Source organism: Panthera leo, chromosome C1 (assembly GCF_018350215.1).
Source record: "Panthera leo isolate Ple1 chromosome C1, P.leo_Ple1_pat1.1, whole genome shotgun sequence".
Lineage (NCBI taxonomy): Eukaryota > Metazoa > Chordata > Mammalia > Carnivora > Felidae > Panthera > Panthera leo.
The window spans coordinates 107,771,219-107,793,252 of NC_056686.1; the positions used below are offsets into that span (position 1 = coordinate 107,771,219).

Sequence of the window (22,034 nt, forward strand, 5' to 3'; positions counted from 1 at the left end):
CACACCTAGAAAACTTATTGGAAGATTAACAGATCTGTCTCCTGGAAAACAGGCTTTGGTGAAATTGATGGGCTTAATCAGAAAGAACTTAAGTAGGATAACTGGGTGATAATGGCTTTGAAACAGTTATGCAGAGATCCTTCACAAGGAGTTTTTGTTGAAGTAGGACTTTTTTAAACCTCAAAGCTTTCAACAGCCCAAGGGCCATCTTGGGAGGGACATCACGGGAGGGGAGCTGCACCCCACAGAGCCCCCCAATGCCCTGGAGGTCTGGACCTGCCTCTGGGGGAGATAAGTAAGGGAGGAGCCTGGGTCAAGTGTAGTGTGAATTCTGGGCACACCTTTGGAATCAAGATATGTTAGTTTTTAAACTACATTCTGAAATGTTTCCATTTTATGATTGTCTTTTCCCCTTTTAAATGCTTATTTATTTATTTTTGAGAAAGAGGTCAGGGGAGAGGCAGAGAGAGAGAGAGAAGGAATTTCAAGCAAGCTCTGTGCTGTCAGCGCAGAACTGGACATGGACTCAAAATCTCAAATCGTGAGATCATGACCTGAGCTGAAACCAAGAGTTGGACGCTTAATCGACTGAACCACCCAAGGCTCCCTTGTCTTTTCTCCTCAAAACAAAAAGAAAGGCTCAGGGAGGGAAGTGGGTTGACAAAGCTCACTTAGCAGCAGAGCTAAGCCCTCTTGGACACACCTCTGGAGCTGGTATCAATAGTCCTTCCAGGGCCATGCCCCAAGCTCTGCCTCCCTGTCACGTGTATTCGGACCACAGGGCCTGCCATCCTCAGCCAACCTCCAGGTGTGCGCAGTGGCCTCTGTGCCACCCACATCCTTGCAGAGCCCAGGTCTAGATCTCCGTGCCAATGTGAGAATGAAGAATGACCTGTACCCAGGGGGCACACCTTTCAACTGGTACCTTCTGGAGGCAACATCTCCACTTTTGTATTTAGTCCTGTGTTGGCATAGAGCTTGCATATTGTTTCATGGTTGCCTCATGGAGTGCAGGATCAATTCCTTGCTCAGTGTACTAAAACCTGGGAGAGATCTTGAGTCTGATGACACCACATATACACCAAGAGATTATGAAAAGGTTTGTTGCTCACATAAGGGGGCTCTCTGGGAAAATAGGGTAGACTGCCAGCATGCCTGGAATAGCTGAAGCAAAGAGTGGTATTGGTTTAGGATTTTATTGTGTTAGGGGTGGGTTGGGATGAGTGCTCTCCACTTCCTGCCACCTCAGAAAGGGCTGCAAAAGGCAGGGGGGATCCTCAACAGGATTTGTTAACCCCTAAAACACAGAGAGGACTTTGCCTTTCTGAGGGTCATAATCTAGTCCCGAGCTGTGCTGTTTGCAGTGTGAGTGGGCTTGTTCTATAGAAAAGGCTCAGTTGGAGTGTTTTTGGTTCAAAGCATGGATTTTATATAAGCCAGGCTTGGGGGGCATGGGTTTTGGAGCTAGAATGTCTAGATTTGAATCCAGCTTCATTCACTATTTCTTTGGCCATGTGACTTTAGACAGATTAATTTAAATGCTCTGTATCTCAGTTTCTTTAAACTGAGGTAATAGTGCCTATCTAGAGGTTTGTTTGGATTAAGTGAGATTATAATAAAACACTAACTGAATTTCTAATACATAGTGAAGACTCAAATTATTATTATTATTATTATTATTATTATTATTATTATTATTCTGAATGTACCAACACATGCAGTAAAATAAGAACATAAATCAGCCTGGGTGGCTCAGTCGGTTAAGTGTCTAACTCTTGGTTTTGGCCCAGGTCATGATCTCATGGTTCATGGGCTCAAGTCCGAAGTCAGCAGTGCAGAGCCTGCTTGGGACTCTCTCTCTCTCCCTCTCTGCCCCTCCCCAGCTCATGCTGCTGCTCACACACATACATACTCTCTCTCTCTCAAAATAAACAAATAAACATTAAAAAAAAAAAGAAAGAAAAGAAAGGCATAAAAATTGGAAAGGAGGAGGCAAAGGTATTATAATTTGAAGATTACTGTTTATTCCTGGAAAATTAAAGAGAATTAACTATTACATGCAAACAGATTCAGTAATGTAATTGGTCACAAAACTGGTGCACAGAATTATATATCTAATATAAAAGGCAAAATAAATAAAATGTTAAAAATCAGCCATTTTAAAATATATAAACAAGAATAATGCAAGAAAAGATGTCACACCTCACACCTATCTCTACTCAAAATTAAAAGATACCTTTTGATCTTGAAAAGAAAGGTGATGGAGCTATATAAAGAAGTTTTTAAAATTCTACTGAAACAAAACTTGAAAGTTAGAAAACTTATTTTTAAATATTATAAAGTCAAATCTCATCTCTTTCCTAAATTAATCTAAAAAGTCTACTTAGTTCAGTTCATTCATTTATTCAACAAAAACGGAGCATTTTCTAATGTCCTCCTGTCGTTGTTCTAGAAGTAAGGGCATAACCACAAACAGGACAGCTGTGGCATCTATCACAGTATGTGGAGGTAGCCAGGTAGTGGTGTTTGTGAAAAGTGGCATGGAGAAAAAGTTTAGAATATCATGAGGCCAGTTATACAAAAGTAGGTGTTCCAAACATGGTGGCCTACTTTTCTGAGTTAGAAGAAACTAAAAAGATACAACAATCAAATGCAGAGTGTAAATATTGTGGCCTTTTGTTGCTACCTAATACCTGATACCCTACCTGACCCCAAGTGTTCATTCATTCATCAAATTGTTATTGAGGCATTGTTCTTATTGCTGAGATACAATGGACACAGAAACCAGTTATAAAAACTTCTTTAGAGGATAATTGAGAGCGTTAATGTGAGCTATAGGCTAGCCGATATTATTGAACTAATGTTAATTTTATAATATTTAATAATAGTATTGTGCTCATATAGGAGAATGTCTTTCCTAGGAGTTATATGCTCATGCTTTGAAAGGTGAAGGGTCGCCATGGCCACAACTTACTTTTAAATGGTTTAGCACAAAACAAAGTGTGTGAAATAAATCACTTATGTGTGGGAGAAAAATGTATGTATAAAGAGAAAGACCTAGAGAGGTGCTGTTTAAGGGCACAAACCTGCAATTGGTAGCTAAGTAAGTTCTGGAGAAGTAATGCACAGCAGAGTGATTATGGTCAACAGTACTTACTGTATTATAAAACTTGAAAGCTAATTGTTCTCACCACAAAAAAGAAAGAATTATGTGCCTGATTACAAGTGTTAGCTAATGCTGCTACAGGGTGTTAATCACATTACAATATATAAATGTATCAAATCAACATGTTGCATTCTTTAAACTTACCCAATGTTATATGTCAATTGCATCTCAGTTAAGAAGAAAAAACTAGATGAAGTGAATGTGGCAAGTGTGAACAGCTGGTGAATCTAGGTGAAACAGCATACTTTCAGGTTTGCCATTTTCAAAATAAAAACTGGGGGGAAATCCAAGTTCTCTCTCTACAGTTAAAACCTCAGACCTCATACACCATTTGAGAACTGCCTTGTCAGCAGACTTTGGAAGACTTGTGAGCAGAGACTGGGCAGGGAGCTTTGATACTGAAGAGGAGAGAAAATTGCATCCTCACAGATGAGCAGGTTAGCATTTGAAAGAAAGGTTGCATTTCACAAGTCATGGTCACGTGCATTAGAAAGGCATTATAGGATCTCCTAATAAAACATTAAGGAGCTGTCATTTGTTGAGACTGTTTAGATTATGTCTAGTTTATGTCACTCAAGGTTCTCTCTGTTTAGGGGCCTGAATTTCTTCATCAGCATATTGGTTGTGAGAGCACAGTAATGGAGAACTGCCTCTTACAGTCTTCAAGAGACGGGGATTCCAAACAGTACTGGGTGCCTGAGTATTTCATGAAGAAAGAAAGTCCAGGTTCAACTCTGGACTCAAGCACTTACTATGAAATTTCACTATTTTTCTTCACCTCCACTTCCTTAGATTTAAAATGGAGATGATAAAATCTACTTTCTGAGTTGTTATTAGAATTAAAGAAGAGAAATGATGTAAAGCTCCTGGCAAAATGCCCTGCCATTTAAGAAGCATTCAGTGGTCACTGGTTCCATTTTTCCTTGGATAAATGTTAAGAATCATATATATGTGGATTTATATACAAGTTAAATTTTGAAAAGCTGAATCTTGACACGTAGGTATATGTATGTGTATAGAATATGGATCTAGAAAGATATCTGTCAAATTATTGATAGTGTTTTATACAGGGAGTATGGTGGGCAGTATTCCACTATTTACTTTAGATAATGTTTAAAATTTTTTTACAATGAGAACATATTTGTTTCATAATTAGAGAAAAGAAAGAAAAGCTGAGTGGTTTAAATGCATTGGATGTAGGAATGGGTTGCCTACTACCATTAAAAGGAATCTTGTGATGAATCCTTGTGATGAAGACTTTCCTTCTACCATTCATCTGCAATCATGATTTTATATGCAGGAGTTTTGTTTTTTAATGAGGTGTCCTAGACTTCTGGCCGGTAATGCTACACGGCAGGATGGGAGGAGAACAGAAATCGATAAGAAATCTGTCCTCAGGTATTTTGGCTTGCTCTACCCTTGCCTCCCCATTTCCTTCTAAGAGGATAGGATACGCCCTGGGCTCTGCTGGAAATGCTGGGGCTATGAGGGCCTGTCCAGGGGTCCCCTCTTCTATTCAGTGAAACTGTTTATATTCATTTACACTTTTAAATAACAGAAACTTAACTGAATGATTTAAGAGAACCATCATGCATGGCAGCATCCCATCTAGCAGACAGAAAGGAGCTTCATCAAACTGCAGAAAAGGAAAGGTTTTTAAAGGTAGAGAGCAGAAAAAAAGGAAATTATTAACAAAGAATCCATGGTTTTAGGCAAGGTCACCCTCCTCAGGGGGCCGGAAAGGGTCTATCAGTAAATTTCCAAGTGCTGACCAGGAAATTCAAGTTGATTCAAAGGTTGAAGATTACATTCCTGGGGAAGGAGGATAGTAAGTCTTGTTTGCGGATGTGGAGTCCTTAACAAAGTGTGTCTCCATTTTGGGCCTGTGGTTTTCTTTTTAACAATACTCATGGGACAGGCGTGCAATGGTAATATGTGCGCAGAACTAAGGCTAGTCTTTGGCTTGATAGAAGAATATCCCAAATGGCTAAAGGCCATTCTGGTTTAATCATTAACCACAGGCAAGAACCCCTTCATTATTACTCCCATCAGCCACCATTCCCCTCTTCCTGGATTGAATACATTAGTTTTGATTTTGGAAGACTTTATTGCTTTAGAAAAGGCTTCGTCCTTACACTGGGCCAAAATCAGCCTTTCTGTCGCTTTTCATTGTTGCTTATGCTTTAAAGTAATTCAGATAAAGTTTTATTGCTCTTAAATGTGACAACCCTATAAAAGCCTGAAAATCTTTCTCATCTACTCTGTATCCAAGTGTTCCCTTTGCCAGGATAACCACCAATAGTTACTTATAACTGTTCCTGACATTTACAGACATATCATTGTCCCAGTTACCTTCCACCAGACATGCTCATATTGGTGGGGGTTCATCTTGAAAGTATGTTGCCAAGTACCAGACATAGTATTCCAAATGTGTTCAGTCAGACACAATGGAACTTATACCTCCTTAGATCACCACAGTACTACATTTAAGATATGTGTATATATCTAAAGAAGTTAGAAAAAGAAGAGCAAGTTGAACTCAAAGTTAAATAGAAGGAAAGGAATACCAAATATGAGAGAAGATATTAATTAAGTATAAAGCCTTTAAAAAAAAAAAGGGGGGGCGCCTGGGTGGCTCGGTCGGTTAAGCGTCCGACTTCGGCTCAGGTCATGATCTCACAGTCTGTGAGTTCGAGCCCCGCGTTGGGCTCTGTGCTGACCGCTCGGAGCCTGGAGCCTGTTTTGGATTCTGTGTCTCCCTCTCTCTCTGCCCCTCCCCTGTTCATGCTCTGTCTCTCTCTGTCTCAAAAATAAATAAATGTTAAAAAAAATTAAAAAAAAAAGTATAAAGCCAAACATAGGATAAAGATCAACAAAAACAAATGTTGTTCCCTTGAAAAGTCTAGTAATTAATTTGTTAAAGTCTGAAATTCATAACCCCTACCAAGAGTGATCACAGAGGGTAAGAAAGAGAGAAGACACAAATTCCCAATGTGAAGATGGGAAAAGAACTCATTACAGATCATATAGATATTAAAGAAGTCTTAGGACCATATTTTGAGCAACATTTTGACAATAAACTTGAAACTTTGAAATCCTAGAAAAACCAGCTTATCAAATTTAACCAAGAAGAAACAATATCTGCAGAGTTTTATATCTAAAAAGAAATTAAGTTCATAATTAGAAAACCTTCTCACAAAATAAAATGGGAGTATGTGGCTTTACTACTGAATTCTACCGAACTTTTAAAGAAGAAATAACACCAATCTTATATAAACTCTTCCAGAGAATAATAAAGGAGCAAATACTTCCCACTTTGTTTTTTGAGGCTATATAACATTGAAACATTACAAGACATACTTATTAGAATAGAGAAAAGCTCTAAACAAAAAAATTAACAAACAATGCAGATTCTGCATTGTAAAATAATGGACACATCTAACCTGGTTAAATTCTCAAAAATCAGTCAGTAAGTATAACTACTGTGGGAAACAGTTTGGCAGTTTCTTAAAGAGGTAAACATACACTTACTGTATTACCCATTCCACTCCTAGGTATTTTCACATGAAAAATGAAAATATAAATCTTAAAAAAAATTATAGCACCTTTATTTTTAATAGTCACAAAACTGGAGGGGTACCTGGCTGGCTCAGGTGATGGAACATGCAACTCTTGATCTTAGGGTTGTGAGCTTGAGCCCCACCTGGTGTAAAGATCACTTAAAAAAATAAAATCCTTTAAAAAAAATAGTAGGGGTGCCTGGGTGGCTCAGTCGGTTAAGCATTCGACTTGGGCTCAGGTCATGATCTCACGGTTTGTGAGTTAGAGCCCCACATCTGGCTCTGTGCTGACAGCTCAGAGCCTGGAGCCTGCTTCAGATTCTGTGTCTCCCTCTCTCTCTGCCCTTCCCCCACTGTGTTCTGAAATAAACATTAAAAATAAACATTAAAAAAATTAATAAAAATAAAAAATAGTAAAAAATAACCTGGAAACACCCAAATGTCCATTAGTAGGTGAATAGGTAAACAAATGTGGTATATCCATACCATGGAATACTATTCAACATAAAAAAGAATAAACTACAGATACACAGAATAGCATGGATGCATCTCAGAACCATCATGCTGAGCAAAAGTCAGACAAAAAAGATTGAATGATTCCATTTACATAAAATTCTAGAAAATCCAAATTAATCTATATTAATAGAAAGCATAATAGTGCTTGCTGCAGACAGGGATAGATGGAGGACAGGATTTCAGAGGAGCACGAGGAAACTTTTGGGGATGACAAATGTAAGTAATCTTGAATGTAGTGATGGTTTCACAGGTGTATGTGTATATCAGCACTCATCCAATTTTACACTTGTCAGTTATACCTCACAAAGTTACAAAACAAATTGATCATTGTAACTGGCCACATGACAATAAAGGAGAAAATCATAAGATCATTTTAATAGGTCTAGAAAAAGCATTTGACAAAATCAACATTTATTCATGGTTTTTTGTTTTTTGTTTTTAACTTAAACTAACACTAAAAAGTGTTACCAATAACAACAAAGACCCTTAAACATCATACTTAATGGTCAGGTATTGGAAGCTTTTCCTCAGAGATCAGGAATACCACATGGATGCTGGTCAGCACCACTTCTGTTTAACATTGTATTAGATATCTTAGCCAGAACAACAAGGCAGGAGAGAAGAAATAACAACTGCAAAAAAAGGGGAAAAAACTCATTATTTCAGGATGACATGATTTCATAATTAGAGAAATCTGAGTCTTCCCATTGGAAGGTAATCAGGATAGTGATGTGTCTAGAAATACAAGGACACAATTAGAATTAATAAGTGTATTTATAAGGACACTAGATTAAAAGCCAATGTGCAAAAATCAATTGTATTTCTACACAGAAAACAATTAGGAAATGAAATTTTTAAATAATATATTTACTTATATTACTTAAATATATTTACTTATATTATTTAAATAATATATTTACTTCAATGCCAATTATTTGGCATTGAAAATACCAAAACATTAAGAAAAAATCTAGTAAAAGTTATTTAAGACCAGCAAGCTATACTATATAAGTGAAGGAAATTAGAAGACCTGAATAAATGGAGACATATACCCTGGCAAGGGATTAGAAGATCCATTCCTGTAAAGATGTCAGTTCTCCCCAATTTTCCCTTCCATTAACTTAATAATTATACATTCTTTTATTACTCGTTTAGTGGTTAGCCTACATATTACAACATCGTTGACTTGTTAAAGTATAAAATGGTATTTACAACTTCCTTGACAATGCAAAGACAATGTACTTTCATTTAATTTACCCGCCTCCCACCTTTTATATCCTGTTGTTTGTATTTTACTTCTATAGTTTAAATTCCACAAGATATTGTTACTGTGTACAGTCAACTGTCACCTAGAATTACCCACTTGTTGACTCCTTCCTGGCTTGTTGTTACTCTGTTAGAGATAATATGGCTTACTTAAGAGCAAGGGCTGCTGTCATAATTTTCTCTTTATCTTTGCCAATAATTTTACTCTGATGAGCTAGGAGTACTTTTCATTGTCATCATCCTGATCAGGTTTCACTGTGCTTCTTAAAACTATAGCTTCATATCTTTTGTCAGTAACGAAGAATTCCCAGACTGTACCTGTGTTTCTTCTGCCCCTGTTATCTCTCCTCTTTCTTTACTCCAGTTACATCCATATTAGTTTTTCTCATTGTATCTTTTATGCTCTTAACACTCTTTACTATATTTTCCACCTTCTTTCTCTTTATGCTTCAGTCTCAATATTTTTTCCAAATTGTGTTCCAGTTCACAAAAAATCTCTCTTCAGCTATATCTACACATTTAAACTTTCCTCTGGTTTCTTAATTTCACTTATTTCTCTTTCAGGTCTATAATTTCCATTTTGTTCTTTTTATAATTTCTAGTTCTGTGCTAAAATTCCCAACCTTTTCTTTTAATTCTCCAATGTATTAAGCATAGTTATTTGATTTTTTTTTTTTTTTTTTTTTTTTTTTTTTAGAGAGAGAAAGCAGGGGAGAGGGGCCGAGGGAGAGGGAGAGAATCCCAAGCAGGCTCCACACTCAGCACAGAGCCCACCTGGGTTCTATCCCTGAGTTCATGACCTGAACCAAAATCAAGAGTTGGATGCTCAACTGACTAATCCAACCAGGCGCCCTGTTAAGCATAGTTATTTTAAAGCCTGAGTCTCACATCTTCATTTTGAGTGCTTTGTGGATATGTTTCTATTGTCAATTATTTCCCTTAGCTTTCTTTTTTTTATTATTTAAAAAAAAAAACTTTTTTTTAATGTTTATTTATCATTGAGAGGCAGAGCATGAGACGGGCAGAGAGAGGGGGAGACACAGAATCTGAAGCAGGCTCCAGGATCCAACTGTCAGCACAGAGCCTGACATGGGGCTTGAATTTACGAACCGAGAGATCATGACCTGAGCCGAGGTCAGACACTTAACCAACTGAGCCACCCAGGAGCCTCTCCCTGAGCTTTCAATCTCATGCTTGTGTCTCCTCTTACGCCTAATTATTTTTTATTGAATACTGAACATAGTATACCTATATTTTGAGAAATAATTTATGGCTCTGAGTGATCCCATCTCCCACTAGAGAAGACTTTGTTTCTTATGGGCAGTTAGCTAGTGGCACTGTCAATCTTGTATCACCTCACATCTGGGATTCAGTCCCTGTATGAGAGCTGGTCTGTCTCTGTCTTATTTCTAGGGTGTGGCTCATTGAGGCCCCAACCCAAAGCTTTGGGAATTTACTAGGGTCTTTCCTCATTAGAATGTCCTGTCCCCCAGCCCCATGTGTCTGGTCAAAATCTCTGCTCAGCTTTTTCAGTCCCTGTTTCAATTCAATTTCAAACAAATAGGCAAATGCTTGAAATGGAAACAGGCCCACATGCTGCATATGCCCTCCAAGCCTCCCCTCCTCTCCTCAATTTTAGCCCTATAATTTCCTATTTCCTTAATATCTCCCTGGGACCTTCAAACAGATTATTTGTTTATATTTCACCCAACTTTTCTTAGCTATTATTCCTACCTTTTTTTTTTTTTTTTTTTTTAGCGAGGGTATTTTCTTCTGTTTATTGATTCCTCCCAAGTATTTGTTTTAAAATGTAAACAGCTTATATTTTCCTATTTATGAAAATAATATATTCTTCTTGGAAAATTCAAAATAACAGAAAATTATTAAAGTTAAATTCACTTGAAATCCCACCATTCAAAAAATTGACACTGTTAACATTTTGGTAAATAACTTTCTGTATATGTATATCTTTTTCATTATTTGTCTTTTCACTACTTTTCATAAATAAGGTCACACTCTACTTATGAATTTGTAACCTACTTTTTTTTTGAGTACTATGTTTTTAGTGACTTTATGTTTTAATATATAGAGAAAAATCATCCTTTTGAATTTGGCTGCATGATATTTCATTATATAAGTACTTATTTTCTTGGGATAAAGTCCTAGAAGTAGAAAAGCTAGATCAATATGGTTTTTTCTTTGTAAAACTTTTCTTGAACTATAATACACATACATAGAAGTACATACAACAATAATTGCTGTATACTTTGATGAATTTCACAATTTTAATTCCTGTGCAACCCACACCCAGATCAAGAAATAAGACATTATTCTCACAACAGTCTTTGTCTTTTAACAGGGGGTTTTAACTGAGAACAAACTGAGGGTTGATGGGGGGTGGGAGGGAGGGCAGGGTGGGAGGGAGGGCAGGGTGGGTGATGGGTATTGAGGAGGGCACCTTTTGGGATGAGCACTGGGTGTTGTATGGAAACCAATTTGACAGTAAATTTCATATATTAAAAAATAAAAATTAAAAAAAAATAAATAAATAAATAAAAAAATAAAAAAAAAATAACAGGGGGTTTTAGCCCATTACATTTAATGTGACCATTAGTATAGTTAGACCTACATTTACCATTTTTTTCTTTCTCTCACTTCTTCGTGTTCCTCTTTCTCCTTTCTGGTCTTCTTTTGGGTTAATTTATTCCTTTCATTAAATATCATTTTTGTTTACTGTTGGTTTGCTACTATTGCTTTGCATTGTTTTATAATTCTTGCTCTAGAGATTATAATATATATCTCTAACTTCTCACAGTCTACCAAGAATAATACTATGCCACTTCATGCAAAATGTAAGAACCTTGCATTTATTGCTTTCTCATTTTTTATGATAGGGCTGCCATATATATTCATCTACACAAACTATAAACCCCACAAAATAATGTTATAATTTTTGCTTTAAGCGTTTTGAAGAAGTTGACTTTTTTAAAGAACGTGTTGTGTGTGCCCACATTTCCACCACTTCCGGTGCTTGTCATTTCTTCTGAAGATCATCTCTTATTATTTCACCACAACCTGAGGAACTTAATATTTTTTGCAGTAATGATCTACTTGGTCACTAACACTCTTAATTTTTATTTTTTTTGAAGCTGTCTTTATTTTACTTTTATTCTTAAAAGACATTTTTGCTCTGCATTGAATTCTGAGTTGACAGCTTCTCCCCTAGCTCCCAGCAATTCAAAGATAGTCTTTTTATTTTTAATGTTTATTTATTTTTGAGGCAGAGAGAGAGAAAGAGAGACAGACAAACAGAGCGTGAGAGGCAGAAGGGCAGAGAGAGAAGGAGGCAGAATCCAAAGCAGGCTCCAGGCTCTGAGCTGTCAGCACAGAGCCCAACATGGGGCTTGAACTCATGAACCATGAGATACTAGTAGGATGCTTAACTGACTGAGCCACCCAGGCATCCCCCTTTTTTTTTTTTTATTTTTTAATGGTTATTTTGGTTTTTTGTTTTTTGCTTTTTTTTCAATATATGAAGTTTATTGTCAAATTGGTTTCCATACAACACCCAGTGCTCATCCCAAAAGGTGCCCTCCTCAATACCCATCACCCACCCTCCCCTCCCTCCCACCCCCATCAACCCTCAGTTTGTTCTCAGTTTTTAAGAGTCTCTTATGCTTTGGCTCTCTCCCACTCTAACCTCTTTTTTTTTTCCTTCCCCTCCCCCATGGGTTTCTGTTAAGTTTCTCAGGATCCACATAAGAGTGAAACCATATGGTATCTGTCTTTCTCTGTATGGCTTATTTCACTTAGCATAACACTCTCCAGTTCCATCCATGTTGCTACAAAGGGTCATATTTCATTCTTTCTCATTGCCACGTAGTACTCCATTGTGTATATAAACCACAATTTCTTTTTTTTTTTTTTTAATACAAATATATTTTATTTGAAATAAACAAAAATGCTTACACAGTTCAACTGGTCACTTGGAAACAAACTTGCTTGACTGTATTACTGAGCAAAAACAAAGCTGAAGCACAAACACCCTTCTTTTTTGACATGTATTTGGATAGGTAGGAAGACACTATTTGGTTTTTTAAAAACTGACCTTCCCTTAAGGCCTGGTCATAGAAGTGTAAACAATGTAAATGAATCCACCATTACCAGCTGTCATATCATATCTATGTCACCTGTGTATTCTGAGATCATACATATACCTGCCAATATACCTGGGAAGGGTTGCTGAATCACAGTTACATTTAAGTTCTTGGCAGGCAGGACTGAGGAAAAGTAATTTGGAACAAGTTTTACATCCTATTTAGAACAAATCACTAGTATTCCCTTAAATAACAGGTTACAATAGAAAGATACTGCCTGGAACGTATCCTTTTCACTTTGGTTCATTTTTTGTTTGTGTTTGTGATTTACATAGTTGTTTGAATCATCTGCTTATAGTATAATCCTGCCACAAAGTATTAAAGCACGAGATACTATTATTCCTTCAACATCTGCATTTTTCAAGTTTTATACTCTACTACATCCCTAGTACGTCAGCAGTTCTTGAATAATACAAAATAATAATAAATGGGTAAAACTCTTCTAAAAATGCAGATGTCTATAACTATAATGGTACTAGATGGGAAGGAGACAATGAGGGAAGAGAAAAAAAGCAAACACGTTCATGTGCAGGGAATGTGGTTCAAGTCTTTGGATTTAAAAACAACTTCCCCAGAGAAGCTGGCTATAATGGAATTTCCAGAAAACTTCCTTTGCCCCCACAAAAGGACCTGAAAAGCCCAATCCAAACTTTTGAACACTACAGTTATGAGATGTTATAAATGATAATCAAAGCAGTCAGAGGGAGAAGGATGAATGTGTCTTCCATTCAGCTAGTTTGTAGCATAGCCTCTTTACCTGTTGGTGGATCAGTAAAAACCACTAAAGTACCAGAAGTGCTTTGAAGGATAGGGGTAGAAAAGTACTGGGCATATTACCTGTCTGTATCAATAACAGGGCTTCATGGCTAGGAACATTTTCTAAACAGTAAAATGACTCCAGGATAGATCTCTCTCCATCATTAAATGTGGCAGAATTAAAAAAAAAAAAAATTACAAGTAGAGATAGTGAAAACAGAAAATTACAAGGCAGAGAACACAAAAGAATCAAGATGATGCTATAGGTTCAACAGTATTCCATGAGGCTAGAAAACCTGTTAACTTTGAAAGCCCTAGCAAAATATCACTCTTGTTTATAAATCACTTATTTATCATATGACCGCATGTTGAATCCTTTCTTTCCACATACTGAAGAATCCTACATTCAGCCTTTAAGCATTTTGCATTTCTTTGCCAATCTTGTAGCTGAGTATCTTGTTCCAGTCGATTTTGGTGCGGGTAACCGGAAGCTGCCGGCGCAAGGCCTTGAATGTGGTGTCTGACATTGTTTGATAGTTTTCACTAATTGCTGTCTGATATTCATTTTCTGCATGCTCTATGATTTTAATAAACTCCTTGGCAGTTTGGACTTCATTCGAAACAGTTACTGAATCCTGTACATCTTTATGACTAACCAACTGAACATTGCTATCTTCATAATAGTGAACCTGAATCTTAAGTACTCCAACCACCTGGGCTGTAGGTGGTGTGATGGTGAACTTCCACTCTGATCTCCAACGACCATTCCAGAAGTTTTTAGGCTGAAACTGGTGGCTTTCAATACACGCAATAATGGTCTGTTGCCCATCTATAGTTTTAGCATAAACAGTACAGAAGCCGTTGGAATAATGATCTTTCACATAGGCCCTTAAAGCACTGTCACAGGATTCTCTCCAAGACTTCAGACCTCCATCTACATCCTCTGGCTGGGGGTCACTTGCTTCTTTCCGTAGATGGTCAAACTTAAAGGAAATTTTGTTTCTTGGATCTAAAAATCTGCTATTACCCAGGTCACCATGTTCTGTAATTAAGACCTGATCTTCATATCCTTCTATCTTCACAGGCGTGAACTGATCCATGTTATACTGGGCAAATGCATGTGCTGCCCCTTCCCTGAGGAGATTGTCATTGTTAAGTAGTAGCCGGACATCATTGAACACTTCATTAAATTCCCCTGGGGGTGCATGAGTGATGAATTTAGCAGCTATGCGTACCTTCTCCTCATCCGACACCCGATCCTCGAAGTCGGCCATCCTGGGCTGCCTAAACCACAATTTCTTTATCCATTCACCAGTTGATGGACATTTAGGCTCTTTCCATAATTTGGCTATTGTTGAGAGTGCTGCTATAAACATAGGGGTACAAGTGCCCCTCTGCATCAGTACTCCTGTATCCCTTGCGTAAATTCCTAGCAGTGCTATTTCTGGGTCATAGGGTAGATCTATTTTTAATTTTTTGAGGAACGTCCACAATGTTTTCCAGAGTGGCTGCACCAATTTGCATTCCCATCAACAGTGCAAGAGGGTTCCCATTTCTCCACATCCTCTCCAGCATCTATAGTCTCCTGATTTGTTCATTTTGGCCACTCTGACTGGTGTGAGGTGATATCTGAGTGTGGTTTTGATTTGTATTTCCCTGATACGGAGCGACGTTGAGCATCTTTTCATGTGCCTGTTGGCCATCCGGATGTCTTCTTTAGAGAAGTGTCTATTCATGTTTTCTGCCCATTTCTTCACTGGGTTATTTGTTCTTCGGGTGTGGAGTTTGGTGAGCTCTTTATAGATCTTGGATACTAGCCCTTTGTCCGATATGTCATTTGCAAATATCTTTTCCCATTCCGTTCGTTGCCTTTTAGTTTCGTTGGTTGTTTCCTTTGCTGTGCAGAAGCTTTTTATCTTCACAAGGTCCCAGTAGTTCATTTTTGCGTTTAATTCCCTTGCCTTTGGGGATGTGTCAAGTAAGAAATTGCTATGGCTGAGGTCAGAGAGGTCTTTTCCTGCTTTCTCCTCTAGGGTTTTGATGGTTTCCTGTCTCACATTCAGGTCCTTTAGCCATTTTGAGTTTATTTTTGTGAATGGTGTGAGAAAGTGGTCTAGTTTCAATCTTCTGCATGTTGCTGTCCAGTTCTCCCAGCACCATTTGTTAAAGAGACTGTCTTTTTTCCATTGGATATTCTTTCCTGCTTTGTCAAAGATTAGTTGGCCATACGTTTGTGGGTCTAGTTCTGGGGTTTCTATTCTATTCCATTGGTCTATGTGTCTGTTTTTGTGCCATTTAATGGTTATTTTTGAAGGAGAGAGAGAGAGAGAGAGAGTGTGTGTGGGGGGGGGGGGGGAGGGGGGGGAGGGGGAGGCAGAGAGAGAAGGAGGCAGAATCCAAAGCAGGCTCCAGGCTCTGAGATGTCAGCACAGAGCTCAACATGGGGTTTGAACTCACGAACCGTGAGATCATGACCTGAGCCAAAGAATTCATAGTCTTAACACATTTCTGTCCTCATAATGATCAGTCAACTGTCATTCAACTAAGGTCTGTCTAATTATGTTTCTATTTATACTGCTTGGAGATCACTGATAACCTTGAATCTGTACCAAATTTGTGAAATTTTTGGCTGTTATTTCTTAAGATTTATTTCTGCCCCATTTACTCTCTCATGTTAAATATCAAATGTTAAACCATTTGATATTGTCCCACAAGTCACTAAGGTGCTGTTTATTATTTTCCAACATTTTAAAATCTCTTTTTCAGATTGGATCATTTCTTTGGTCTATATTCAAATTCACTGACTCTTGGGGCACCTGGGTGGCTCAGTCGGTTAAGTGTCATACTTCAGCTCAGGTCATGATCTCACGGTTCACAAGTTCAGGCCCTGCGTTGGGCTCTGTGCTGACAGTTCAGAGTCTGGAACCTGCCTCAGATTCTATGTCTCCCTCTCTCTCTGCCCCTCCCCTGCTCGCACTCTGTCTCTCTCTCACTCAAAAATAAAGAAATATTAAAAAAAACAAAACAAACAAACAAGAAAAACAAATTCACTGACTCTCTCCTCTGATATCCCCAATGTGCTATAAGCCCATCCAGTGAATATTTTTTATTAAACATACTATACTTTTCAGTTCTAGAATATCCATTTGATTCTTTGTTAGAATTTCCATTTCTTTGCCATTTCTTATTTCTTCATTCATTAGAAACGTGTTTTCCTGTATATTTTTGAGCATTATCACAATAACTTATTTGCTGATTCTGACATCTGGATCATCTAAGTGTTGGTTTCACTAATTGACTCACTTTTCTCTTGAGAACCAGTCATATTTTCCTTTTCTTCATGTGTATAATAAATTTGGATTGTATATTGCTTGTTGAATGATAAATTGTAGAGTCTCTATAATCTGTTTCTCTGTAGAGTAGTATGGTTTTTTTTTTTCTTTTGCAAGAAATTAAGTTTACTGAATTAGAACTTCACATTCCTGTTCAGTTTTTTAGCCCTAGCGAGACTTCTTAATCTTTCCCATGCCTCCAGAGTTCAGGAGTCAGCCAGAGATTTGGGCAGAGTTCCACCCAGAAATTATTTGTAGCTGTTCCCTCTCAATTGTCTCTTTTCTGGGATTGTCTTCCTCACTCCTGCTTTTATGATCACCCTGAATCCTGTTTTCTGATTCTCCTGACAATGAGACTGTGACCGCAGGTTCCTACCTGAGTTTTAGTGAGCTCTTGGACCCTGCCTTAAGGCAAAAAGCTAGAAGGACAGGAAACTCCTCCAGTAGTGTTCTGTTTTTCTCACCTCTAATTTCTTCTGGCTTTGGGTCATTCTCCAGGGCCATCAAATTGTTGACTTCTACATTTTTTTCAGTGGGTATAATTATCCATGGGAGAGTTTTTCTGATAGTTTATTGCACTATTAACTAGGAGCCTTTGAGATAAAAATATTTTATTTATTGAGTTGAGGGAGATATTTTGACATTCTCTGACATGGGAAAATACATTTTACTTGACCTTAAACACCTCGAAGTAGAATAATTTAGGATGAGTGTAAGTCACAGTGAGTGTTAGTGTTGTAACCAAGATTAATTTATTTGCACACTTGGTAATAAAGTCCTACATTTTATCATATTTTAAGGGACTTTTCTACTTCAGAAATCAAATTCGTTCACATTTGTGTTTTAAAAGGAGATTCAAAATGTACAATGTCTTTAAGTTAATTCTGGAGAGGTCTTCAGAAAAAGAAAAAAACAAGAGCTGGGTAAATTGGTAGTACAGAGGTATATGTGTCAGACTTGAAGACATAGGACTCAAGTTTGTATGTCAGTTCTGCCACAGTTTACCACTGTGACCTGGTAAAGCTCTCCAGGCTACAGCATTTCTCTCATGTAGAATGAAGACAAATAACTTAGTTCACATGACAGAGGAATAAATGCAATATTTGTTGAATCTGAATCTTAAAGGTTTAGACTGCATTTTCTTGGTATTAAAACAAAAGAGTCCAAGCATGTTAGCATACCTGATCTTTTAGCCCTCTTTATCTCAACTTTAACCCTTTTACCTCACCCCCAGATTATTCTAAGTTTCACAGTGTTCATGCCCATGGCCAGGATTTTTATGGGAAATATTTTGACAATGGGAGGAAAGTAGCCTTGAGCAAATTTATTTTATCTGTCTAAAAGACTATGATCATTTGAATAGACAGTATCAGGATTGATAGGAAAAGGGATGGTAGCAGAGAAGAAGAAAAATGGAATTTCTGGGAAGTCTTAATGATTCCAGCAGTATTCTAGGACTTGAGCCTCAAATGTCAGGATGTAAACACATGCCTCTCTCTGCATCAACTACTTTGGCCAGCAGTGCATGTTATTAACATCCACATGAGTGGTTCCCAGTAGCTTCAATCAAAATTGGCTAATCCTCAAGGCACCTAGGTGACTCAGTCTGTTAAGCATCCAACTTCGACTCAGGTCATGAACTCACAATTCATGAGTTCAAGTCCTGTATCAGGCTCTGTGTTGACAGCTCAGAGCCTGGAGCCTGCTTCGGATTCTGTCTCCTTATCTCTCTCACCTTCCTCCACTTGCACTCTGTCTCTCTCTCATTCAAAAATAAATAAACATAAAAAAAAGTGGGATTAGTAGATCATATGATAGTTCTATTTTTAATTTTTTGAGGAACCTCCATCCTGTTTTCCATAATGGCTGCAAAACTTTGCATTTCCATCAAGAGTATACACAAGTTCCAGTTTCTCTGCATCGTCTCCACTTGTCTTCTAGGTTTTTTTGATACTAGCCACTGACAGGTGTGAAGTGATATCTCACAGTGGTTTTGATTTGTATTTCTCTGATAATTAGTAATGTGGGGCACCTTTTTATTACCTGTTGGCCATTTGTATATCTTATTTGGAAAGACATCTATTCAGGTCTTTAGCCCATTTTTTAATTGGGTTATTTCTGCTATTGATTGTAGGAGTTCCTTTGGAGATTAACTTTTTATCAGATATATGGTTTGCAAATCTCCCATTCCATAGGTTACCTTTTCACCTTGTTACCTGTTTCCTTTGCGGAGCAGTAGCTTCTTAATTTGATGTAATCTGACTTGCTTATTTTTGTTTTTGTTGCCTTGTTCTTTTTGGGTCATACTCATTAAATCATTGCCAACACAAATGCTGTAAGCTTTTCCCCTGTGTTTCCTTCTTTACAGTTTCAGGACTTACATCTAAGTCTTTAATCCATTTTGAGTTGACCTTTGTGTGAGGTGTAAGATAAAGGTCCAGTTTCATTCCTTCATGTATGGATATCCAGTTTTCCCAACCCCATCTGTCAAGGAGACTATCTTTTCATCATTGTACATTCTTGGCATCCTTGTCAAATGTCAGTTGACCCTATACGCATGGGCGTATTTCCGGATTCCCTGTTCTGCGGCATTGGTCTACATGTCTGTCTCTCTGTCAGTACCATATTGTTTTAATTACTGTAGTATAGTTTTATAACATAATATAGTTTAAAATCAGGAAGTGTGATGCTTCCAGATTTGTTCTTCTTTCTCTGGACTGATTTGTCTGTTTGTGATCTTTTGTGTTTCCATATGAATTATACAATTGTTTTTTTTTTCTATTTCTAAAGAAATGCCTTTTGGATTTTGATAGAGATTACATTGTGGGTAGTATGAACATTTCAATAATATTAAGTGTTCTGGTCCATGAACACAGGCTGTCTTTCCGTTTGTTTTTGTCTCTTTGATTTCTTTATTCAGTGTTTTGTAGTTTTTAGTAGACAAGTCTTTCCTCTCCTTAGGCTCATTTCTAAGTATTTTTTTTTGGTACTATTTTAAGTGGAATTGTTTTCCTTTTCTTTTCAGATGGTTTTTGCTAGTGTATAAAAACACAAGTGATTTTTGTATCTTTATTTTGTATATCCATCCTTCACTGAATTCATTTATTAATTCTAACAGTTTTTCTAATAGAGTCTTTAGGGTTTTCTATATATAAGATAATAAAATGCAAGCAGGGAAAATTGTACTTCCTTTCCAGTTTGTATGCCTTTTTTTCCCCCTAGTTACTCTGGCTAGAACTCCCAGTACTGTGTTGAATAGAAGTGGTCAGAGTGGGCAATCCTTGTCTCATTCCTGACGTCAGAGGAAAAGCTTTCATGTTTTTACCATTGAGTACCATGCCAGCTGTGGAAATTTATACATGGCCTTTATACATGTGGAGGTACTTCTATCCCTAGTTTGTTGAGATTTTTTTATCATGACAGGGTAGTGAATTTTGTCAAATACTTTTTCGGCATCTCTTGAAATGATCACGTGATTCTTATACTTTATTTGGTTAATATGGTGCATCACATTTGTTGATTATCATTTGTTGAACCAGTTGTGCATCCCAGGGGTAAATCCTACTTGGTCATTGTTTGTAATTCTTCTAATGTAGTGTATGATTCTCTAATTTGGTTTACTAGCATTTTGTTGATGACTTTTACATCAATATTCATTAGGGTTATTGGTCTACAGTTTTCTTTTCATATTCTGTCTTTGTCTGGCTTTGGCATCAGGGTAATTACAGACTCATAAAATGGGTTTGGAAGTGTTCCTACCTCTTCAGTTTCTTGGAAGACTTTGAGAAAGATTGCCATTAAGTCTTCTTTAAATGTTTGTGCACAAACACCTTTTAGACAACATGAGATTGTGCTATTGCATTTAACTTAAGCAGCCTGTACACTAAAAGAAGAAAGTTGTATCATTTTAAAGCCCCAATTTATTTCAATAACAGGCTCAACTATAACCTACCATAAACAATCATGATATTTTATTTGGTACTTAATTTTTTGCAGTGAAATTTATTGCAGTAATGTATGACATGATTCTATTGCATTGCAGGGTAATGAGGTAGAAATGAAAACTTTCATTAAACCATGTGACAGTATTTTACTATATTGTAGAGTATAATTACTCTATAGAGTAATAATTGGATTACTCTACAGAGTAATAATTATAGAGTAATACTCTGTAGAGTATAATTGGATTATATTGATTTACTAAAACTTTACCAAAAATTTGGTCAAAGATATTTCTATCTTTGGATTTGTACTCCAAAAGTCTATGATCTAGAGTATTATATTGTGGGCTGGTCATATTAAATACAAAATCAAAGTCATTATGTAAATTTTGCAAGTCTGTATTAGAGGAACAGTTACTGACATCCTTAGCACCTCATCCTTAGCATCCTAACATAAAATTGCCATGTGTCAAAAACCATGCTTCACTTCTTGCTAAAGCATGACATGTCAAATTTTTTTACATTTGTTTATTTTTGATAGAGAGAGACAGAGCACAAGTGAGGGAGGGGCAGAGAGAGAGAGGGAGACACAGAATCCAAAGCAGGCTTCAGGCTCCAAGCTGTCAGCACAGAGCCTGACGCGGGGCTAGAACCCACAAACCATGAGATCATGACCCAAGCCGAAGTCGGACGCTTAATGGACTGAGCCACCCAGGTGCCCCTACATGTCACATTTTTTAATGTAATTGCTTTTTGAAGTAATTGTGATCACAAAGCCTCTTTTAGATGTGGAGACCTGCACTTTGACTGATTTCCCAAGTACTTAATTCTTTGAGTAATACGGAACCATAGCACCATGCAGCCAGGTGCAAGAGGGTGATCGCCGGGCACGAAGGCCAGAGGGAAACGAGGGGCTGTGTGCTCATGAGTGCAGGACAGCAAGGAGGCCCTCGAGAGGTTCAGGGAAGAATGTGGGCATTTGGGCAAGTTTTATCCTGCCTTTGCTGCTCGCTATCTGTGAGACCTTCACAAGCATCTTAACTCTGGGGGCCTCAAGTCTTTATCTATGTGATGTGTCTAATATTACCCATCTCATAGGTAGGCTTGAATCTGATGTGTAAAGCAACCAGCACATTCTAAATGTTCAGAAAAAAGTTATTTTCTCTCTCCATAAAAGGACAGGAGACTAGAAGGGACAAGAGATGTTCAGGTCTTTCCTATGGTAAAACCCTGCAAGCAGGCCTTGTGGGACAGAGGGCATTCAGGTTTGGTGCTATAGATGCCATAAAGTTTTATTTGCCAGATGAACAAAACTCTCAGAAGCTTAAATAAGTGAACCT

General features: G+C 37.5%; 2 protein-coding genes across 2 annotated transcripts in view; one reads left to right on the plus strand and one right to left on the minus strand.

Moving 5' to 3' along the window:
• Positions 1-22,034, plus strand: part of LOC122225973 — a 249,376-nt gene that overhangs the window by 192,857 nt on the left and 34,485 nt on the right. The gene's annotated exons all lie outside the window — the stretch shown is intronic.
• On the minus strand, positions 12,422-14,695 carry LOC122228748 (F-actin-capping protein subunit alpha-1-like). The gene has a single exon (XM_042954028.1). The coding sequence runs from the start codon at positions 14,693-14,695 to the stop codon at positions 13,835-13,837; it is 861 nt and encodes a 286-aa protein (XP_042809962.1). The 3' UTR covers positions 12,422-13,834.